This window comes from Aspergillus homomorphus, assembly GCF_003184865.1.
Source record: "Aspergillus homomorphus CBS 101889 unplaced genomic scaffold BO97scaffold_84, whole genome shotgun sequence".
Classification (NCBI taxonomy): Eukaryota; Fungi; Ascomycota; class Eurotiomycetes; order Eurotiales; family Aspergillaceae; genus Aspergillus; species Aspergillus homomorphus.
The window spans coordinates 1-16857 of record NW_020291970.1 but is presented as its reverse complement, the minus strand read 5'-3'; the positions used below and the strand labels follow the sequence as shown (position 1 = coordinate 16857).

The following is a 16857-nucleotide window of genomic DNA, read 5'->3' as shown; positions in this document are numbered from 1 at the left end:
TAGTGTGGTGTGGTGTATATACCCTGATGGTTGTGTTGATTCTCCGAGTGCTGATTCATGGTCCACGTGTAAGTGGACCGCTTGCTAAATGTATTGAGTGCATTAACGAAGGTGACACTCATAGAACTAGACTAAATCGGGTATTCACAAGACTCAACCAACAGACCTCCCAGGACGAAGAAAATAACAGTAGTCGTGTGTATGTACAGTACAGTATAAATGGGACATCTAACAAAAACTCGCGCAAGACAAAATCTATCCTCAGCGCGGCACATATTCCTCCGCCGTCTTGAAATATTCCCGGTCAGGCATGACCGGCCGCGGCGTCGCCTCCATCTCGTTCCCACCGTGAGCAGCGCCGGGCGTAGGCACCTCCCCCTCCCCAAACTCACTGGGGAGAGCCTCGAACGAACGATACGCGGATTCGTTATCACACGCCGTGCCCAACACCCCCGTGGCGTTGAGGACCGCGCGCGTACTGGCAGCATCGACCCCGTTCGTGGTCACGGCGAGTGACTTCTCATCGCCGATCGTGCTCGTGTCTTCCGGCGGCTCGGTGGTAAAGCCACTGCGGATGGTGCCGGACCCGTCGTTCGACGAGGGACGTTTGCGGAGTCGCGCCCAGGCGGGATCCGAGATGTTCGGCACCGCGCCCGCTTCATGGAAGAGGGCTCGGGTGCTTGCGTTCTCCTCCTCAAAATTCTTCCCCTCGTACCCCGGTAGGACGAGCAGCGGGCCGAAGTTCTCGAGCGAGGGTGCCTGGGTATGTGAGTTCATCGATGGATCGCGCGCCTCCTCCTCGGACGGAACGTTAGTCCCCGAGGAATCGCATCCATTGCTCAGACCGTTCGGCTGGGCCTTCGTGGTGTGTGCATTGGAAAAGTCCTGCACAGAGGCGCCAGTCACTGCAGCCGCCTGCTGGGTAGCGGACGCGTTCTCGTCCGTCTGGTGCGCTGCTTCGGCTTTCATCGACGCCCCGGCTTGGCCCGCGTCGACGCTCGTCCGCGCAGACCGATCGCCCTTCAGCTGCTCCTTGACGACGGTCCGCTCATCATGCTTGCTGGCCATCTTGCTCCACATGGTCATCGGGTAGCTCTTGCGACCCGTCTTGGCCGGCAACACGCGAGGCACGCTTCTCCGGGCAGCCAAGGCGCTCGGTGGTGGCAGCTCGCCTTCGAAGTTCTGGAGCCCATACGCTAACTCCTTGATTCGTTGCCGTTGAACACGGAGTTTCTCCTTCGCGAATCGGGTGTCCCACTCTTTCTTCGCAGACATCCACTTGCGCACGAGCACAGGGTTGAAGACCCCGACTTTAGAGGGAGGGATCTGGAGCACGGAGCACGAAGATGGAGGGTCCAGGTGGTACACATTGCCCTTCTTGTCTACTCTTTGCCGGATCATGCGATCCTTGAACGCTGGGAGAGGGTCGCCCGCCTTTCCAATGGAATCGACGGGGGTGTGAGCCTCCGATTCCCGCTTGTTAGGGTCCTCGCTGCTGTCTGTATCGCTCGATACGTTATGGTCATCGACTATCTCAACCTCGGTGTCTTGCGCACACGCCAGGGCCCATGCACCAAACTGTGCAATAGCCCGGTACATATACTTGGCAGGATGCGTGAAGCTGAGAGTCGGTGCTACATGACACAAATCGTCCCATACCTGAAGTTGGACGTAAGTCCCCGAATACTTGTGGAGGGTTTCGCGGTTCGGATCGTGCTCGTCAAGAAAAGCGTCCCCGGGTGGGTATGCGGCCGGTTTGGCGGCTTTGTGGGCGACGTAAAACTGCTCATCCCTCAACATCTCTCCACCCCCACTCTGAATCAGCAGTGGGGGTAGTCCTCCGAGGGAAGGCTGGAAGATGGGAGAAACGAGCGGGTGCGTCAGAAGTTCGTTGGTCGTATACATGTGAATCTGATCCTTGATCACGACCGTTTCTCCGTCTATGGGAATTGTGATCTTCTCATTGTGGATTTCGGTAGACTGGCGCTGGGCATCGGTGCGGTCGGCCTCGGACGAGCTGCTCTTGTGCACCGAGTAGCCCCTTTCTGCTGTTTTCTCGGATTGGCTATTTTGCTTGGGGACCGCATCGCTGGGTTTGGCCGGGTTTTCCATGAGTGCTTTCTTCAAGGAGGCGAGCTCATCTGCGTTGGGAGGAGGCCACGCTGTAGAAGGCTTGTGCATGAAACCGTAGGGCGGGATATAGTCTCCGGGATTATCCTTGACAATACTGGGAAATGAATGGGTCAGGTCGACCCATGGCGAAATCAAGATTGCTCCTGCCGGCAGAGGAAGTCCTTGGTCGCGGAGGATCACAAGCATCCTTAACACGTTAGTGGCAAGTTCAAATGTATAAAGGTTTCAACCTACGAGAGAACGAGGCCTCCTCCAGCAGAGTCGCCTGCAAAGATGATCTCCTTGGGCTGATGCTCCTTCAGAAGATACAGATAAGCTGCCAGCGAGTCCTGCAGGCCACAGGGAAATGGGAACTGTGGTGCCAGTCGATATTTAGCTAAAAGATGGTTCAGCACTGCTCAGGGTAGGCGCTTTTATCCGATTATAGCATGGAAACTCACTGGCATAGTTAGTACATGTTGCTCTATTAAAGGAACAGTGGGAGCTTACCGTGCAAAAACCCGCCCTTTCAGCTTCCGCGCATGCCGCTGCATCTGATACCGATGCGTATCCAAACTGCCGAAGAAATACGCACCACCATGGATATAGAGCATTATGCGCTTCTGGCTGGGATGATCGCGACCCGTCCGCTTCCGCTCATTGTAGTCATCCTTCATCTCGATCCACTCGGCCTTCAAGTCCTCAGCGGGGCCGCGCCATTGCCACCATTCCTTTCCGCCGACGCGAGCGATGCCTCTCGGACCGAGCTGCTTGTTGACCGCATCTGCCGCGCCCAGCAGACAGTCCTCAGGCACGGTGACGGTTTCGAGCTTCACCCAATGCGGCGCAGGAACTCTCTGGCAGGAGAAGGTTTGGAGGTCTTCCAGGGTGTGCTTGGAAGCGTACACGAGGAATTCGCGCAGGATGCGAAGACTTTCATCGTAGGAGATGTGGACGTTGGGCTTGTGGTGCAGTAACTTGCGGTGGAGGTACTGATGGATGTGAAACGGGGGTCAGTTGGGGAGCAACGGAGATGAAACGCGATGGAGCAGCGTTGGCCGCGGATGGGAGGAATGACCCACATGCGAGATCAGGGTCTGAAGAACGGTCGGGGTGAGGGCCAGACTCAATGCGAATGTATTCAGGGGCATGGTTCTGGTGCGCTAGGTGGTGATCGAGCAAGCTTCAGACGAGGTCATGAAGCCCGAGGGAGTGGAGAAAGGCGAGGTATATGAGGTATATAAGGTGAAGTGGAACGGAAAGAGTCCAGGAGGAGAGGGGGTGGCAGCGCAGATAAACTAAAGGAGGGATGGAAGTAGCGGAAACGCAGGGAGACGAGGGGGTGGGCCAGGAACAGATCGAAACAATCTTAATAGAACAATTGACCAATGCCAGTCGAGACAGACAAGGGCTGGGCCCTTTTGGGTGGGTGAATGAATGGCTGTGCTGCGAGGAACAACAACACAGAGCATCATCAGCATCATCAGCATCATCGTCATGGATCCTCTCTCTTTCTTTGATTCCTCAGGCCCAAGCGAGGTGATGTCATGGCTGACCACATGCCGCTAGTCCCGTTGCGGAAGCTGCGTTGGTTCGACTGGAGCAGCGAAGAAGTTACGCATCTGTCCAGACAATTATCGCTTGTTGTTCAGTCAGGCAATCATAGACAATCACTGTCTGGCTCATGGAGGATAATTGCGACCGATGGTTGTCTCCTCGGTCGAAGGAAAAAGGAGGGAAATGATCTGTATGACGCCGAGTCGCCGACACGAGTGTGCTCCAGTAGCTTCTCCATTGGCCCACTTTTGCAGCCAAGCTTCTGATAAGGACCCTTTGCTGCATCTGGCGAATAGCCTGCAGCTTATTCGGTGACCGCTATAGCTTCAGCTGGGTTCAGCTGGGCCTGGACGCAGGTGGTGTGTTGTCCGACTCTGAGTTTGAGGTCTGACAGCAGGTGGGGTTGGACAGATAAGCAGATTGAACAATATATTGTAAGAGCAAGGAAGACACTCACCGCCAGGCTGTTCTGCCACACAGCAGTCAGGTGATCGGCTGCTTTTACCCAGTGTATGGGTCGATGAAGCATTATAAGATTCTATATAATGAAATAAAATGAATTAAGATTGAAATTAAGAGAGCACTGTGTAACTGTGTTAGGAAGCACATGATACCTCCGACCCGATCTATTTGCCCGCCATGACGTCTCCATGAGCGGGTTCTCCTCTCCGCACTATCTTATCGCAACCGCAATAAAAACTTCAAACACCAACACTTTCCTCCCTTCCACCACCTTTACTTTGACCTCCACCTCGACTCATCACCAACAATCCAACCTCGAGCAAACAAGCACAGCACCCCCCCAAAATGACCACTCCAACCACCGCACACCCAACCACAATGAAAGCCTGGCTTTACACCAGCACAACACCAACCCTGGAAGCCAACCTAACGCTGCACTCCTCCGCGCGCGCACCCCCATCCCCGCTCCAACCATCTCAGGTGCTCATCCGAGTCCTAACCGCAGCCCTAAACCCAGCAGACTACAAAGTCCCCGCGATGCCACTCATCTCCACAGCACTGATCCGCAAACCAGCGAGCCCCGGGCTCGACTTCGCCGGCGAAGTCATCTCGACGGGCAGCAGCGCCGACACCAGCACTTTCGCAGCAGGGCAAATCGTCTACGGCACGCTCGATCTACCCACGCAGTTCGGCTCGCTGGGCGAGTACCTCATCGCCCGGGAAACCAACATCCACCCGGTGCCGGAGGGGGTGAGTATCGACCACGCGGCGACGGTGGGCGTGGCGGGGATGACAGCGTGGCAGTCGATCGCGCCGTTCGTGACGGCCGACGCCGGGGAGCGGGTGTTCATCAACGCCGGGTCGGGCGGGTGCGGGATCTTCGCGATCCAGATTGCTAAGGCGCTTGGGTGTACCGTGACGACTACCTGCTCGACGAAGAATGTCGAGTTCTGCAGGGAGTTGGGCGCGGATGAGGTGATCGATTATACGGCGGAGGATGTCACGGGGGTCTTGAAGGCGAAGGGTCAGGTGTTTGATCATGTTGTCGATCATATTGGCTTGCCGGCTGAGTTGTATAATGAGTGTCATGCTTTCTTGAAACCTGGCAAGGTGTTTGCGCAGGTCGGCGCCACCCGGTTCCCGACGTTCGCGACCCGGTTGCTGCGGCCGGGGTTCCTGGGCGGCGGAAAGCGGAGGTATTTGCCTATCTTCTGGAAGCCGAATAAGGAGGATTTGGTGAAGGTTGGGGAGTTGATTCGCGACGGTAAGGTTAAGGTGGTGCTGGATAGTGTGTTTGAGTATGAGGATGCGCCGAAGGCGTTTGAGAAGCTGCGCTCGGAGCGGGCGCGCGGGAAGATCGTGGTGCATGTGGCCAGCAGGGCTTGAAAAGTTTGGATTGTTTTCGCTGGTGCGACGGGACTTCTTTTCTATGTACAGTATAATGATATTGTGGGGGTGGGGTCAATCACCCCCGCACAGAGAATGCTAATCTCATTCCTTCTTGTTCAAGAAGGTCATCGCGCCCACAGCCATGGCATCAACGGCCGTGCGCAGCGTGGGCTGGATCACCGGCGCGAAGAACGGGGAGTGGTTATTGGGCAGCTCGCGCACGACATCCCTAGCCACAGCATCATCCCACGTGTCGGGATCCACGCCGCCAAACGTCCACATCACATAGGGCGCGCCGACGGCGGTAGCCAGCAGCGAGAAGTCCTCACTGGCGGCGGCAGGCTCGGACTCGACGAGCCCGTCGGCAAAGTAGTCCGCGAAGGTGCCCTTGAGGGCCTTGACCAGCTTCCCGTCATTGATCGTCGCAGGGGTGGAGTAGGTGCGCTTGACCACGGGCTTCTCAACGCAGCCGGCAGCCTCACACTCGGCCTCAACGATGCGGTGGATGGAGGCGACGATGCGCTTGCGGGTAGCGGCGTCGTAGGTGCGCACGTTGAGCTTTAGATCGCAGTAGTCCGGGATAATATTGTGGGCGTGGCCGGCCTGGAAGCTGCCGCAGGTGACGACGGCCATCTCGCCGGGGGTGACCTCGCGGCTGACGATGCTCTGCAGCTTGGTGACGACGGCGGCGCCGGCGACGATGGGGTCGATGCAGGTGTGCGGCGCGGAGCCGTGGCCGCCGCGGCCGAAGATGCGCACGTCGAAGGCATCGGCCGCCGTCAGGAAGCGGCCCGCCCGCACGCTGACCGTCCCTGTCTTCATGCGCATGACGTGCTGCGCCAGCACCACGTCCGGCTTGGGGATCTTGTCGTACAGTCCGTCCTCGAGCATCGCGCGCGCTCCGTCCAGCTGCTCCTCCGCTGGCTGGAAGATGCAGATCAGCGTGCCGGCCCAGTGCGCGCGGGCGGAGTGCAGCAGCAGCGCGCTGGCCATCAGGCTGGCAACGTGTGTGTCGTGGCCGCAGGCGTGCATCACCGGCATCGTGACCCCGTCTGCGTTCTTGGTGGTTTTCGTGCTGGCGTAGGGCAGCCCGGTCTTCTCCTGCACGGGAAGGGCGTCCATGTCGGCGCGCAGAAGCACCGTGGGCCCCTCGCCGTTGCGGAGCACCCCGGCTACTCCATGGCCGCCGATGTGAGTGTGGACCTCAAAGCCGAGGCTCTGGAGGTGGTCGGCGGCGATGGCGGCAGTCTCTTTTTCCTGGCCGGACAGTTCGGGGGACTGGTGGAGGTGGCGGTAGGTCTCCTCAAAGGGTTTCAGATCCGGACGGTATTTCTCAATGATGTCCTTCATGGTGTCGGAGGGGGCTGAAGCTCAAAGTCAGAGGTGTTGGAGGTGATGGGTGATAAGGGGAAGCGGGGAGAGCGGGGTTAGATGCAGTAAGGTAGTAGTAGGTAGTGACGTGGTGGAAGCTCACCTAAAATCTGCATGATGGCTGTGGGGAAACCAATGGTGTTTATATGCAGGGAAAACAAGGATGAAGTTGCCAACACGACAGCATTGAAGGTCGGCAGTCCATGCGAACCAGCGATTAGGCCGATTGCCGAGTAGCTAAGAGCGGGGAGGGTTCGATAAGTCTCCGATTCCAACAATATCATGCCCGATAAGCTACGGCGATCGGCGGAGCTGACCGCGAGTCCTGCCCCTTCCAGCAACTCGGCTAATTGCCCAGTGTAGAGCTCGGCTATCGGGTTCTTGGCTGGAATGAGGATAGAGCATACTCATACCTACTGCAATTGCAACTCCGTAAGAGGAAACGAAAAGTATATTGGCATAAGAAGCGCAATGTTAAGGTGAGATGATCTGGAAAGTACCGCAAAAGGACAGAAAGCAAAAAGAAATGTTGCTCACACTCGGACTCGAACCGAGGATCTCAGCATTACTAGTGCTGCGCTTTACCATCTAAGCCATGCGAGCTGGTTGGTTACATGGGGTCATTTCTGCGGATATCTGGCTAAACAACACCAATTCAGTGACACTGCAGCTGCTGTGCATCCCCAAAATTCTTCTACCCCGCACAAGCGTTGCAATAACCTTGACTCTCAGCCTCAATATGGTCAACGCTCCATTGTAACCCACTCTGCTACTTGAGACATGGCAATTGGCACATGCGGGTGGGCCCATTCATCCACTGCCGCACCCGAGCCTCCACCAACACAAGGCTTGACATCTGTAGATGTTGCACACCACGCTCAGTAGCAATGAAGCCTGCAGTCAGCTTGAAACAGAAACCAGAGGGGGGTAGAAACTTCTTGGATTGACTTGGGCCGGTTACTGAACGGCATCGGAGGTGTGGAGGTCAAGTTCTCTTCTATTGAGAAGTTCTAAACAAGCTAGTACACTATATATCACTACCTCACGCTATCGTCCGCCTGGCATGTCAAATGAGAAGGTATCAAATGTTGCTAGAAAGTGAAGCAGACACATCTGAAATGATATTCAACCAGTAGATAAGCCAGTTCGCACCGTGGCTGATATCTCTTCATTATTCACTGGCCAGTGAGCTCGGTACCAACCCATTTGTTGAGAATATAGTGAATAAATCCGTTCCTGCCAGTGGTCGAGTGACGCAACTCATTTCAGTCAGTGATCAAGTGGATGGCCTCGATAAGATGTCGAGGGCTATATAACAACCCTCAGCACCCATCATCAACATCCTTTCTTCCTCCTCACATCCTCCAAAACCCCAAGAACCGTTATCCCTCTTCCACCAACTTCGCTCCACTCCATTCTCAAACAACCTTAACCTCACCAAAACAGACCAAACCAACCCTTGATCACACGATCCCACCAAATGAAGCTCTTCACTCTCGCCCTCACCCTCCTCCCCCTCTTCGCCGGCATCGCCAACGCAGCCGCGATGACCCCGGTCAGCAACCTCATCGCCAAGGACCAGGACTCCGCCTCCAGAGAGATGTGCGGCCAGTTCTGCGTCGGGCCCCACAGCTGCCACGGCAAGTGCAACAGGTGCGTCAACCTTACTTGCAAGAAGTAGTACGCTGCTGCTTCCCATCGCGTGAGTCCGATCCCAGCTCGAAAAGACGTACCCAAACCTAACTGACCCGTTTAGAACCAGCCTCACCATATCGAAGACCTGCCTCCTGCCTGCATCGAGTATTGGGGTTCTTATTCGATACTTGGGAATCTGTCACAGAGCAGTGAGATGACTTTCCGATACAGCGCACAGTACATGGGTAACACGGGAGAGCATGGAATGATTGCGGATTACATGGTGGGACTAGCTTGGGTTTGGTACTGGATGGATGGATGGATGGATTGCTTTCTGTGCTTTTTGAGAAACGATGTGGAAGGACTTGTTTGGCCTGGGCTAGGGTGTTCGAGATTGTTTGACTGGCTTTTTGGCTGGTACAGTACATTGGCTGCTTCTTGGTGGTTTGACTGGTTAGTCTTGTGAACGGCCTTGAGTCTAGGATAAACAATCCACCTACGTTTCTTTCTATCATCTTCAGGTTCTAGTTTACTCGCTGCGACCAATCAACCTCGTGAAGGCCACGGAAATCCGACTGCTCGCATAGATCTGGCGTGGTAGACTGTATATCAGCCAGCATGATAAGCCATCAGGTGGCTGTGACGGCATCGATAGACATGCAGCGGGGACTAAAGCAGGTACCGTCACAAGTTAAGAGGCGGGTGAGATTGCAGGGATGGAGGTACGTACAGTAGATTAAGTACTCCGTACATGTAAGTGGATGGCTCAGCCACCATGCCCACACCAGCGACCACCTACCCTTGTATTCTTCCCTCACACATGGGTGTAGTAGGATGTTTACTATCATGCTGTCAAGTCAACTATCTACATTCTACACTTCCTACCGTGTGATTGGCCATCCCGCCTAATACTCTCACACTGACCACTGACAGCCCAAAAGTGGACCCGAAGTCGCACTGTAGTGGAGCTCCCGCCGCGCCAAACCCACCCATCCAGGAAATCTCTGCGAAGAGCAAAAAAAAAAAAAACCACCCATTTACTTGGGATGTAGCATGAAATGCAAAAAGGAAAGCCGAACGCGGGGGTTGAACCCGCAACCTTGAGATTAAGAGTCTCACGCTCTGCCGATTGAGCTAGCCCGGCTGTTGTTGTTGAGGGCTACGCTTTTCTACGGTATATACTGACAGCATACCTAGTAGCCTTGTTGTTGAGATGACATGACAAACCACTCAGCTCAGAGGAAGCGCAGATGATGACGATTGTTCAGCTCCCGTGAAACCCTGGTGCCTGGATATCGGAGTGCGAGGCAGATAACGTCGACTGAAAAGTGGGTGGATGGCCGAGTGAGTATGTGTCAGAGGGGTAGATCCAGCTTTGTGCATCCAACTGCTGTGATATATTCCCGCAGCCGGGATTGGTGGTGGTGACGTTGCGCAATCGGGGGGTTCCTCGGGCTCAACAGAAACAAAAGAAGAAACATGACTGTCCACGCCTCCTCGTGGCGATGGAAGAGCACCGCTGGTCAGCCTGATCTACCCACATACCCACCGACCATCCGCGCAGTAGCCCGGCACGAGCACGCGCTCATGCGACCATCATCGGGTCGTTCGCATGCGGCGGCTTCCAGCGCGTAGGCAGGTGGGATTCTCGAACGAAGATCTCCCACAAGGCAGCAGCACCCGATCGTGCGAAATTCGTGCGAAATTTCTCGAAAGGTCGCAGACAGAATTGGAAACCGTCGTAGGCAGAGCGGTTTCCCTACCGTGCGCGAGGTGATGACGACTTTCCAAGTCTCCGACCAGAGTGTCACGGCGATAGGATACGAGTCACCTAAAGGGTCATTGCGCGCGGTACCTGAAACAGAAACAGGAGGTCGAGCGACCAGAACAACTATTCCGAGTAAGCCTCCCTAGCGAAGACGAGTGACAATTTGTAGAAGGTAAAACGTGCAGGTTGCATTATTCTCGCGATCCAAAACTCGTGGAAGCAGGGAATCCCATCGCTGTAGCGCCCGTATCGGCGGGATTGGGAAGGAGAAAAGACCAGGAGAGAAAACCACAGCCAGTCGTCGCTTGGACGGAGGCTGAGCTCAGCGGAAGGACTCTGGGCATTGGCGAAGAACAAGATGTGATCGAGCTAGTGTAAGGGGAGAAAACCAAAGGGTCTGGGGCTGAGACGGTTGACCCTTTAGCCTTTTGGTAGGGAGCGCGGGCGATCGACGGGTTCGCTCGTATCGGACGGAGGTTGGTTGGCGGTCGAGCCTCCCTCCGGTCTCTACCCCATATCGGTGGGTGTGTACATATTCTTAGATCGCTCAGGGTCGGCATCAATGATCGATAGGGTGCGAGGAAAACTGTAGAGACCCGACAGACTGGAACTGGACAAGACTATTGTCTCGAATACCGCTCGCGGGTGTTGACAGCGGCTGCGTAGCAAATGAGGGCGGGCAAGAGAACCTGGGGCCCGGAGCTGGTCGCATACACTAGGGAGTTCATCAACAATTCATGTCAACCAACAATTATCGGGGGGGTCAAGCCACAGTCAGTCTCGGGATGTTTTTGCTGAATAATGGCGTCATGAGCAGTGAACCGGGAGTCTAGTAGTGCTCGTGTTGGGGAAATTGGGAGAGGGAGGACAAGAAGGAAGATGACGAGGTGGCAGTTGAGGATTGCGGCGCAGGCAACACGAGGGCACAAGCCACAGCTCCAGCCATCCATCGCTCCTTGACTGCGATGATGATGATGACTCGAGTGAACTTAACTAGACTCCTCGGTCCTTCCCCGACATCCCGAAGGGGGATAGGCCTGTAGTGGTGGTAGTGATGGTGGTGGCATTAGTGGCCTTAAGGGATGGACTAACCCTATCTTCTCCTAGTCTGTCCGCCCGGAGCAGTCAGATGAGAATAAATGAAGACAGATGAGGACAGATGAGGACAGACAGGGGAGGGATGATCCATCTTTGACCGACTGTTGCTGACCCCTTCACCAATCATATTCATGGATTTCCCTTCAAAAGGCGATCCAAGTTGTGAACAGTGCACTTCCAACTGGGAAGTGCAGGAGCTGCACTGCCTTCACTTGTTTACTCCACTGCACCAGCCACAAGTCCGACAGACAGAAGAGACAGCCTTACAGTAGTCACCAGGCAACACTTTCCCTCAGAAACTCCTCCCATCAGCTGCCACACCCTCCCTTTTCATCATAGTTATTATTATTATTATTATTCGCATGCTTTTTAATTTTAGATTATGACTGATTCCTCCTTAGCGTCCCCGCTTGTGACTAGATCCGCCATGACTGCTCGTCGGCGCGACCATCCCTCCTGCAGCTCATTTTACCCTCTTTCATGGATGCCTTCCACTCCAGTCATGTCGAACTATATAACCTCCTCTCCTCCCGCTCTACTTCTTGATTTCTATTTCATACATCTGCAATCAAGTCTCTGATCTAGGCCTACTACAATCTACATAACATCATCCAACTCTCCCCTGGTCTGCGATCCATTTATTTGATCCATTCCTGCTACACACCCGTTTCACTCCACACGTGCCTCAGTACTCATAAGACTCGACCCAATCGTCACGCTGTCGCCCTTCAAGCCCACTCGATTCTTCTGGCCCCCAACCTATACCTCCTTTAGGGAGACTGTTTCCCTTCGCTCTCGCCCCCGTTTACGTCGAACCGCAAGCATGCCTCATCAGGTTGAAGAAGTCGTCGAGCCCGTCGTGCTCGTGAGGGAGCTCGAAGACGACGAGCTCTACGTCCTCAACAGCTTCGAGAACCACGCCGGCCACTGCTCCCGGTGTGCCAACCCCACCAAGGCTCGTGAGGAGGACCGATCCCTGTGCAAGCGTGGCCACCAGTACGCGCGAGACGTGGCCGAATACCTGCGCAGCAAGAACGGCAAGATCTACTCGGTGGTCGACCTGGAACGCAACCGATCCACCCTGGTCAAGGTGCCTCTCAAGTACACCGCTGCTCGTCGGCTGTTGCTGGCTATCGAGGACGGTCTGCGCGTGGAGCGCAAGGCGGCCGTTCGCAACTCCGCGCCTCCGGTCATCAGCTACGATGCCACCTACCCCGTGCCTCCCCGACGCACCACAACACAGGCGTATCACCCTACACAGGCCATCATTGAACGCGAGCCTCGATCGCTGAAGCGTCACCGCGCCATCATCTACACCTCCCCTCGCAGCTCGCCCAGCCGAGGCTCTCTGTACGAGGCCGACGCGGCTGAGCGCTATGAGCGGGTCAAGGAATCATCGCGTATCTACCGGCCGACCGACTACCACCGCTGAATGAACGATTGGTTTGCTCTGTGCTTACACCGTCTTCTTATACGCGCGACACTGGATACCTCTCTGCTAGCTTTTATGCAGCCAAGATGCTGTTACCACGCTGTCCCCTTCCCCCCGGAACCCCCGAATAGACTGGTCCGCCGGATAGGGCTTCCAAAAGACCCGCCGCGGCCTTGCTCGATTCGACCCCCAGCCAACAAGCCAGACCTGCGCGATCGCATTTGGATTTGACGTTGGAGATTCGCTGCTACTGCACTTACGCGTTTCTGCAGTACATCGCATGCGCTTAGGTCATTGAAGAGAATTCCAATTCTTTTCGCATCCTTCTTTTCTGCCTGCGATCATCGCAATGCTTGTCCTATGTTCTGCACCCTTCGATCCTTCGCAATCTCATACAACCCAGAAATTGAGGAACAAAAAAAGTTGAAACCATTCAAAATCAAACTTTCAAGCGAGTGCAACATCCGAACGTGAGAGAGAAGAGCGAGAGAGAGAGAGAGAGAGAGGAGAGATCTGCAGTGCGACCATGCTCATGCTGTCTGCACCGGGGGGAAAGCGGAACAGACCTAAGTCGGGGCATTGCACTTTTGATTCTTGCTGCAACCAAATGTACTGTACTGTACATGCAAGCTGTGACTCATTCGAGTCTTGGAGCGCTTGACTTGTTTTGTACTTAGTTTCTTAGCTTCTAGCCTGAATGCTGCAGGTTGAACTGCAGCTCTGGGATCCTCTCCGGGATCGTCCCCTCCTTTGCGCTGTCCCGAACAGGGTCTAGCCCAACAGCCATAATCTATTATTTCTTTTGTCGTGATTGGTGGTTCCATGTGTCCAATTATGTATGCAGTTTGAATCGAGTATCTTGAATGATTTGTCAATTGAGATGATATTAGTACGCGAATGTATAGGTGGCCTGGATTGGGCTTAGTGTAGTTCTGCTTGGTGTGGCTCCAGACCATTGAAGACTTCAGTCAACGTATGCAGTAGTTTCCAAGAGAGACAGTTACGCTACTTACTGTCCAGAACACAGATCAAGGAGGTTACTAAGTATAGGCCTGTCTAACTATTATTACTTCAATGTCTCATCATCGAACAAGAGAGAACCGACCAAGCAACCAGCCAAAACACAACCAAAACATGCGACCAGCAGCCTCACTCACTCCACCACCATCACACCTGCTCAACAAAAACACAACTTAGGGCATCAATCCTCCGGCCTAGAATCCCCTCACCTTGCTCAAAGAAGACTAGGCCTCACCGAATGTCACCGGAGAATTCCTCTCCTTGGCAGGGTAGGAAGTCCCGTAAGGAAAAAAGGAAGGTCGCATCTGGAATCTCCTCTTCCGTACTCCCGAAAGAACAGGATATTCATCCGAGCTATAATTACCATTTACTCAGGCAATATGCATGCACGCCCAGAAACAAACAATAAAACCCCCCCCTTGCAACCTCAACCTTACGTGTACTCATGCACGCTGTCAAGCTCGACAACCTTGTTTCGGTATGCATGATGTGAGATAGCGGATGCCGGGCGGGAGAGCGGCTGCATTCAGCGCGGTGACTGACGACCACCATCATTAACTATTCAAAACAAGTTGAAATGCTCAGATCCTGAAGATCAAGTGCCAGCGCGTAGGTGGCAAGATACACGCACGCTAAGCCTCACTCCCTCGAATACAAGATTCTAGACTTGGTACCGGCCGACCGCTCTTGGATAGGTACGGGTACCCAGGCATTGCGCATTCAAACTCACTTGCCCCGGCGAGGTATTCGATGCCCACCTCTGTGGACACGCCCACCTCAGCATCGTCACGATAGAATCTAAGAGCTGCACACAGTCTAGACTCCGCCGCTAATTGTTGCGTGGTACGTGCGTGCCCAAGTGGAGCTCCCGGACCCAGTTGCCGGCTCCACTTGCGCTGAGCTGTCATGCCTCCGTAGCCCTAATTGTTCTGGTGATGGTGCGTGGTGCTAATCTGGGGTCTGGGATTGGTGGCTGTCAGCTTGTTTGAAGAAGAACTAAGAGGAGGCCTTTATGGATAGTGCGAGGGGTTAGGTAGGAATTGTGGGGTGGTTTGCCTCACTACATCCATGATGGTTGTTCTATAGATGGTGTCTTTAGGATGGGGGTCTGTGCGCTGGTTAATTTTGGATTTAATTAGCATTGGAGAGGGTAGGTGTGGCTGGTGCTTCTGGAGCTTGTTGCTGGAGAAAGTTTTGATGAGATTGGGGATAAGGAACTGGGGTACTACGGCTACTTTGCGACTCTGAACAGGGCAAGCGCGGGCATTCACTTCCATGACCTTGAGAACATAGTAGGATAATGTCTTTGATACTGGTGTGTCTGTGAATGGTCGTGATATATTCAATTATGCAGATAGTCTAGTTCTGGGGCTGGATTCACTTCAGTATTGTTCCTATCTAGATTGAGAGAGTCGTCCTCCTTTTGCCCTTTCCCTTCCTTTTCACATCTCAATCTCCAAACGCATAGCATCTCTACTTATCTGCTACATCTAATTATCTTTCTACCCAACGGGCTCTCTACGTGTACTGTCATTTCATATAAACCGATAAGTCCAGTCCGAAAGATCATTGAGCCTAGAAAAAAAGAGGCTACCCCAGCTCCATTCCCTGGATGAAGTACGCACGAGCAATGGTATGAGCAAACCCGATCTAAGAAGTCAAATAGAGAAAGAGCTCGAGAAAGACATTAGTAACCTCGGATTCATAGAGGCCTAAACCAGCATTGTGAAGCGTTTAAGATCGCCGATCTTCCGTGCTTCCCTATTCCGTCAGACTCAAGCGTCGGGCCAATCACTTAATGGACAATGAAATTGCAAGTGTACGGCCTTGCAAGTGCTACTTCTGTCATTTTCCCATTCATGTAAGTCCCATTCATGTAAGTTCCTGGTGGCTATTTAAAGGCACAGAGTCATCAGTAAGTCTCTCTAAAACTTTATATTTACATGTACTGATCCGTATACGTATACAGAGCCCAATGCCGGGCCGACATCAATGTGAGACCGAGAGATCATTGCAATAATGGCATTTACATGAAGGCAGTTGTCGACCGAGACCCCTATTCAAGGAAATCAATGCAATCCTTGCATCAAACGCAGCTCTGACTGCGATTCGTAAGGACAAGTCAAGAGATCGTGTCGATAATGTACCGGATGGAGCTACCCACCGTCTTGGGCCGGAACGTTGCCGGTTATATCCGCCTGTCGCAACCCCAGTCTTGCGCACTTCATCCTATAGCGGGCAATTATTACAGTCGGAGTCGTGACAATGGATCTACCTACCGCAAAGGCGACAGTTACAAAGAGTTTCCACATCTCTGCTAAGAAGCAAATCTCCACCTAGCCGGACAAGAAACAAAGCTCGAGGCGCACAGGTCGGGGTGGGGGAAGGGTGGAGAAGCGCATTGTCAACCACCTTGGCAGATTTTGAAGTTGGCTGGAAGCTGAGCTCTGTCTGTCCGACGGAACTCCGTGCCGTGGGAAGTAGGATCCTTGCTCGTCGATCCATCCAATGTATCTAAAAGTGCAACGACACGCCGAGTCTTCTGCTCGCGCCGTGGGAGCATTTCCTTGATGCACAAGAGTCGATCTAACAGTTCAGATTGAAGCTTTTCACCCTCCTCAACCAACCCTTCGGGATCGACGAAGACACTTGCACGAGGAGCACTAGGAGGGACACGAATTGCAAGGGATGTTGGCGCTTGTTTCGAACTGTTGATCTGTAGATTTCTGAGTGCTGAAGTTAGCTACAGTCTTGCACGAGATTACTACGTTTCCATTCAGGATGTATCAAGGAACGATCGAGCAGACTCCATCTCTCACTTACATAGCCTCTAAGCGTATGCCATGCTCAGATGACTCGCCGGGAGTTGGCTTTGTTGAACCCTTCATAGTGGAATTATCTCCCGATGTCTTCCCGTCTTTGCATGCGAGAGAGACGCTGAATAGTGTGAGCTAGAAAGGTGAACGATCCTCTCTGCTCAGGTGGGTGTGTGGTGGGTGCTAGGGGGGGGGCT

The 16857-nt window shown here is 53.9% G+C and overlaps 5 protein-coding genes and 2 non-coding genes across 7 annotated transcripts; 3 read left to right on the top strand and 4 right to left on the bottom strand.

Moving 5' to 3' along the window:
- Positions 1–34: 34 nt before the first annotated feature.
- On the bottom strand, positions 35–3544 carry BO97DRAFT_409403 (lipase/esterase family protein). Its single transcript, XM_025696058.1, has 4 exons — positions 3195–3544; positions 2624–3104; positions 2368–2509; positions 35–2320 (listed from the first exon to the last, which is right to left on the bottom strand). Exons 1-4 carry the CDS (start codon positions 3261–3263, stop codon positions 262–264), a joined length of 2751 nt encoding a protein of 916 aa, XP_025545994.1. The 5' UTR covers positions 3264–3544; the 3' UTR covers positions 35–261.
- A 690-nt stretch (positions 3545–4234) lies between these two features.
- Positions 4235–5653, top strand: BO97DRAFT_409401 (NAD(P)-dependent alcohol dehydrogenase). The gene has a single exon (XM_025696057.1). The coding sequence runs from the start codon at positions 4477–4479 to the stop codon at positions 5515–5517; it is 1041 nt and encodes a 346-aa protein (XP_025545993.1). The 5' UTR covers positions 4235–4476; the 3' UTR covers positions 5518–5653.
- BO97DRAFT_278453 (putative zinc metallopeptidase) lies at positions 5570–7308 on the bottom strand. The gene is made up of 2 exons (XM_025691041.1): positions 6995–7308; positions 5570–6884 (listed from the first exon to the last, which is right to left on the bottom strand). Exons 1-2 carry the CDS (start codon positions 7173–7175, stop codon positions 5623–5625), a joined length of 1443 nt encoding a protein of 480 aa, XP_025545992.1. The 5' UTR covers positions 7176–7308; the 3' UTR covers positions 5570–5622.
- Positions 7309–7421: 113 nt separating this feature from the next.
- On the bottom strand, positions 7422–7494 carry BO97DRAFT_t286. Its single transcript has one exon. It is a non-coding gene; the product is annotated as a tRNA-Thr (tRNA).
- Positions 7495–8371: 877 nt separating this feature from the next.
- BO97DRAFT_447279 (uncharacterized protein) lies at positions 8372–8911 on the top strand (the record flags this gene model as incomplete). The annotated part of the gene is made up of 2 exons (XM_025698756.1): positions 8372–8544; positions 8648–8911. 2 exons carry the CDS (start codon positions 8372–8374, stop codon positions 8742–8744), a joined length of 270 nt encoding a protein of 89 aa, XP_025545991.1. The 3' UTR covers positions 8745–8911.
- A 686-nt stretch (positions 8912–9597) lies between these two features.
- Positions 9598–9670, bottom strand: BO97DRAFT_t285. Its single transcript has one exon. It is a non-coding gene; the product is annotated as a tRNA-Lys (tRNA).
- A 2424-nt stretch (positions 9671–12094) lies between these two features.
- BO97DRAFT_278399 (uncharacterized protein) lies at positions 12095–12857 on the top strand. The gene has a single exon (XM_025691040.1). The coding sequence runs from the start codon at positions 12216–12218 to the stop codon at positions 12822–12824; it is 609 nt and encodes a 202-aa protein (XP_025545990.1). The 5' UTR covers positions 12095–12215; the 3' UTR covers positions 12825–12857.
- Positions 12858–16857: the final 4000 nt, after the last annotated feature.

Coding starts and splice junctions, on each gene's coding strand:
- BO97DRAFT_278399 (XM_025691040.1), top strand. CDS start 12,216: ATGCCTCATCAGGTTGAAGAAGTCGTCGAGCCCGTCGTGCTCGTGAGG.
- BO97DRAFT_409403 (XM_025696058.1), bottom strand. CDS start 3,263: ATGCCCCTGAATACATTCGCATTGAGTCTGGCCCTCACCCCGACCGTT. Junction 3,105..3,194: donor TTCAGACCCTGATCTCGCAT/GTGGGTCATTCC, acceptor CACATCCATCAG/TACCTCCACCGCAAGTTACT. Junction 2,510..2,623: donor GAAAGGGCGGGTTTTTGCAC/GGTAAGCTCCCA, acceptor ACCATCTTTTAG/CTAAATATCGACTGGCACCA.
- BO97DRAFT_409401 (XM_025696057.1), top strand. CDS start 4,477: ATGACCACTCCAACCACCGCACACCCAACCACAATGAAAGCCTGGCTT.
- BO97DRAFT_278453 (XM_025691041.1), bottom strand. CDS start 7,175: ATGATATTGTTGGAATCGGAGACTTATCGAACCCTCCCCGCTCTTAGC. Junction 6,885..6,994: donor AGCCATCATGCAGATTTTAG/GTGAGCTTCCAC, acceptor TTTGAGCTTCAG/CCCCCTCCGACACCATGAAG.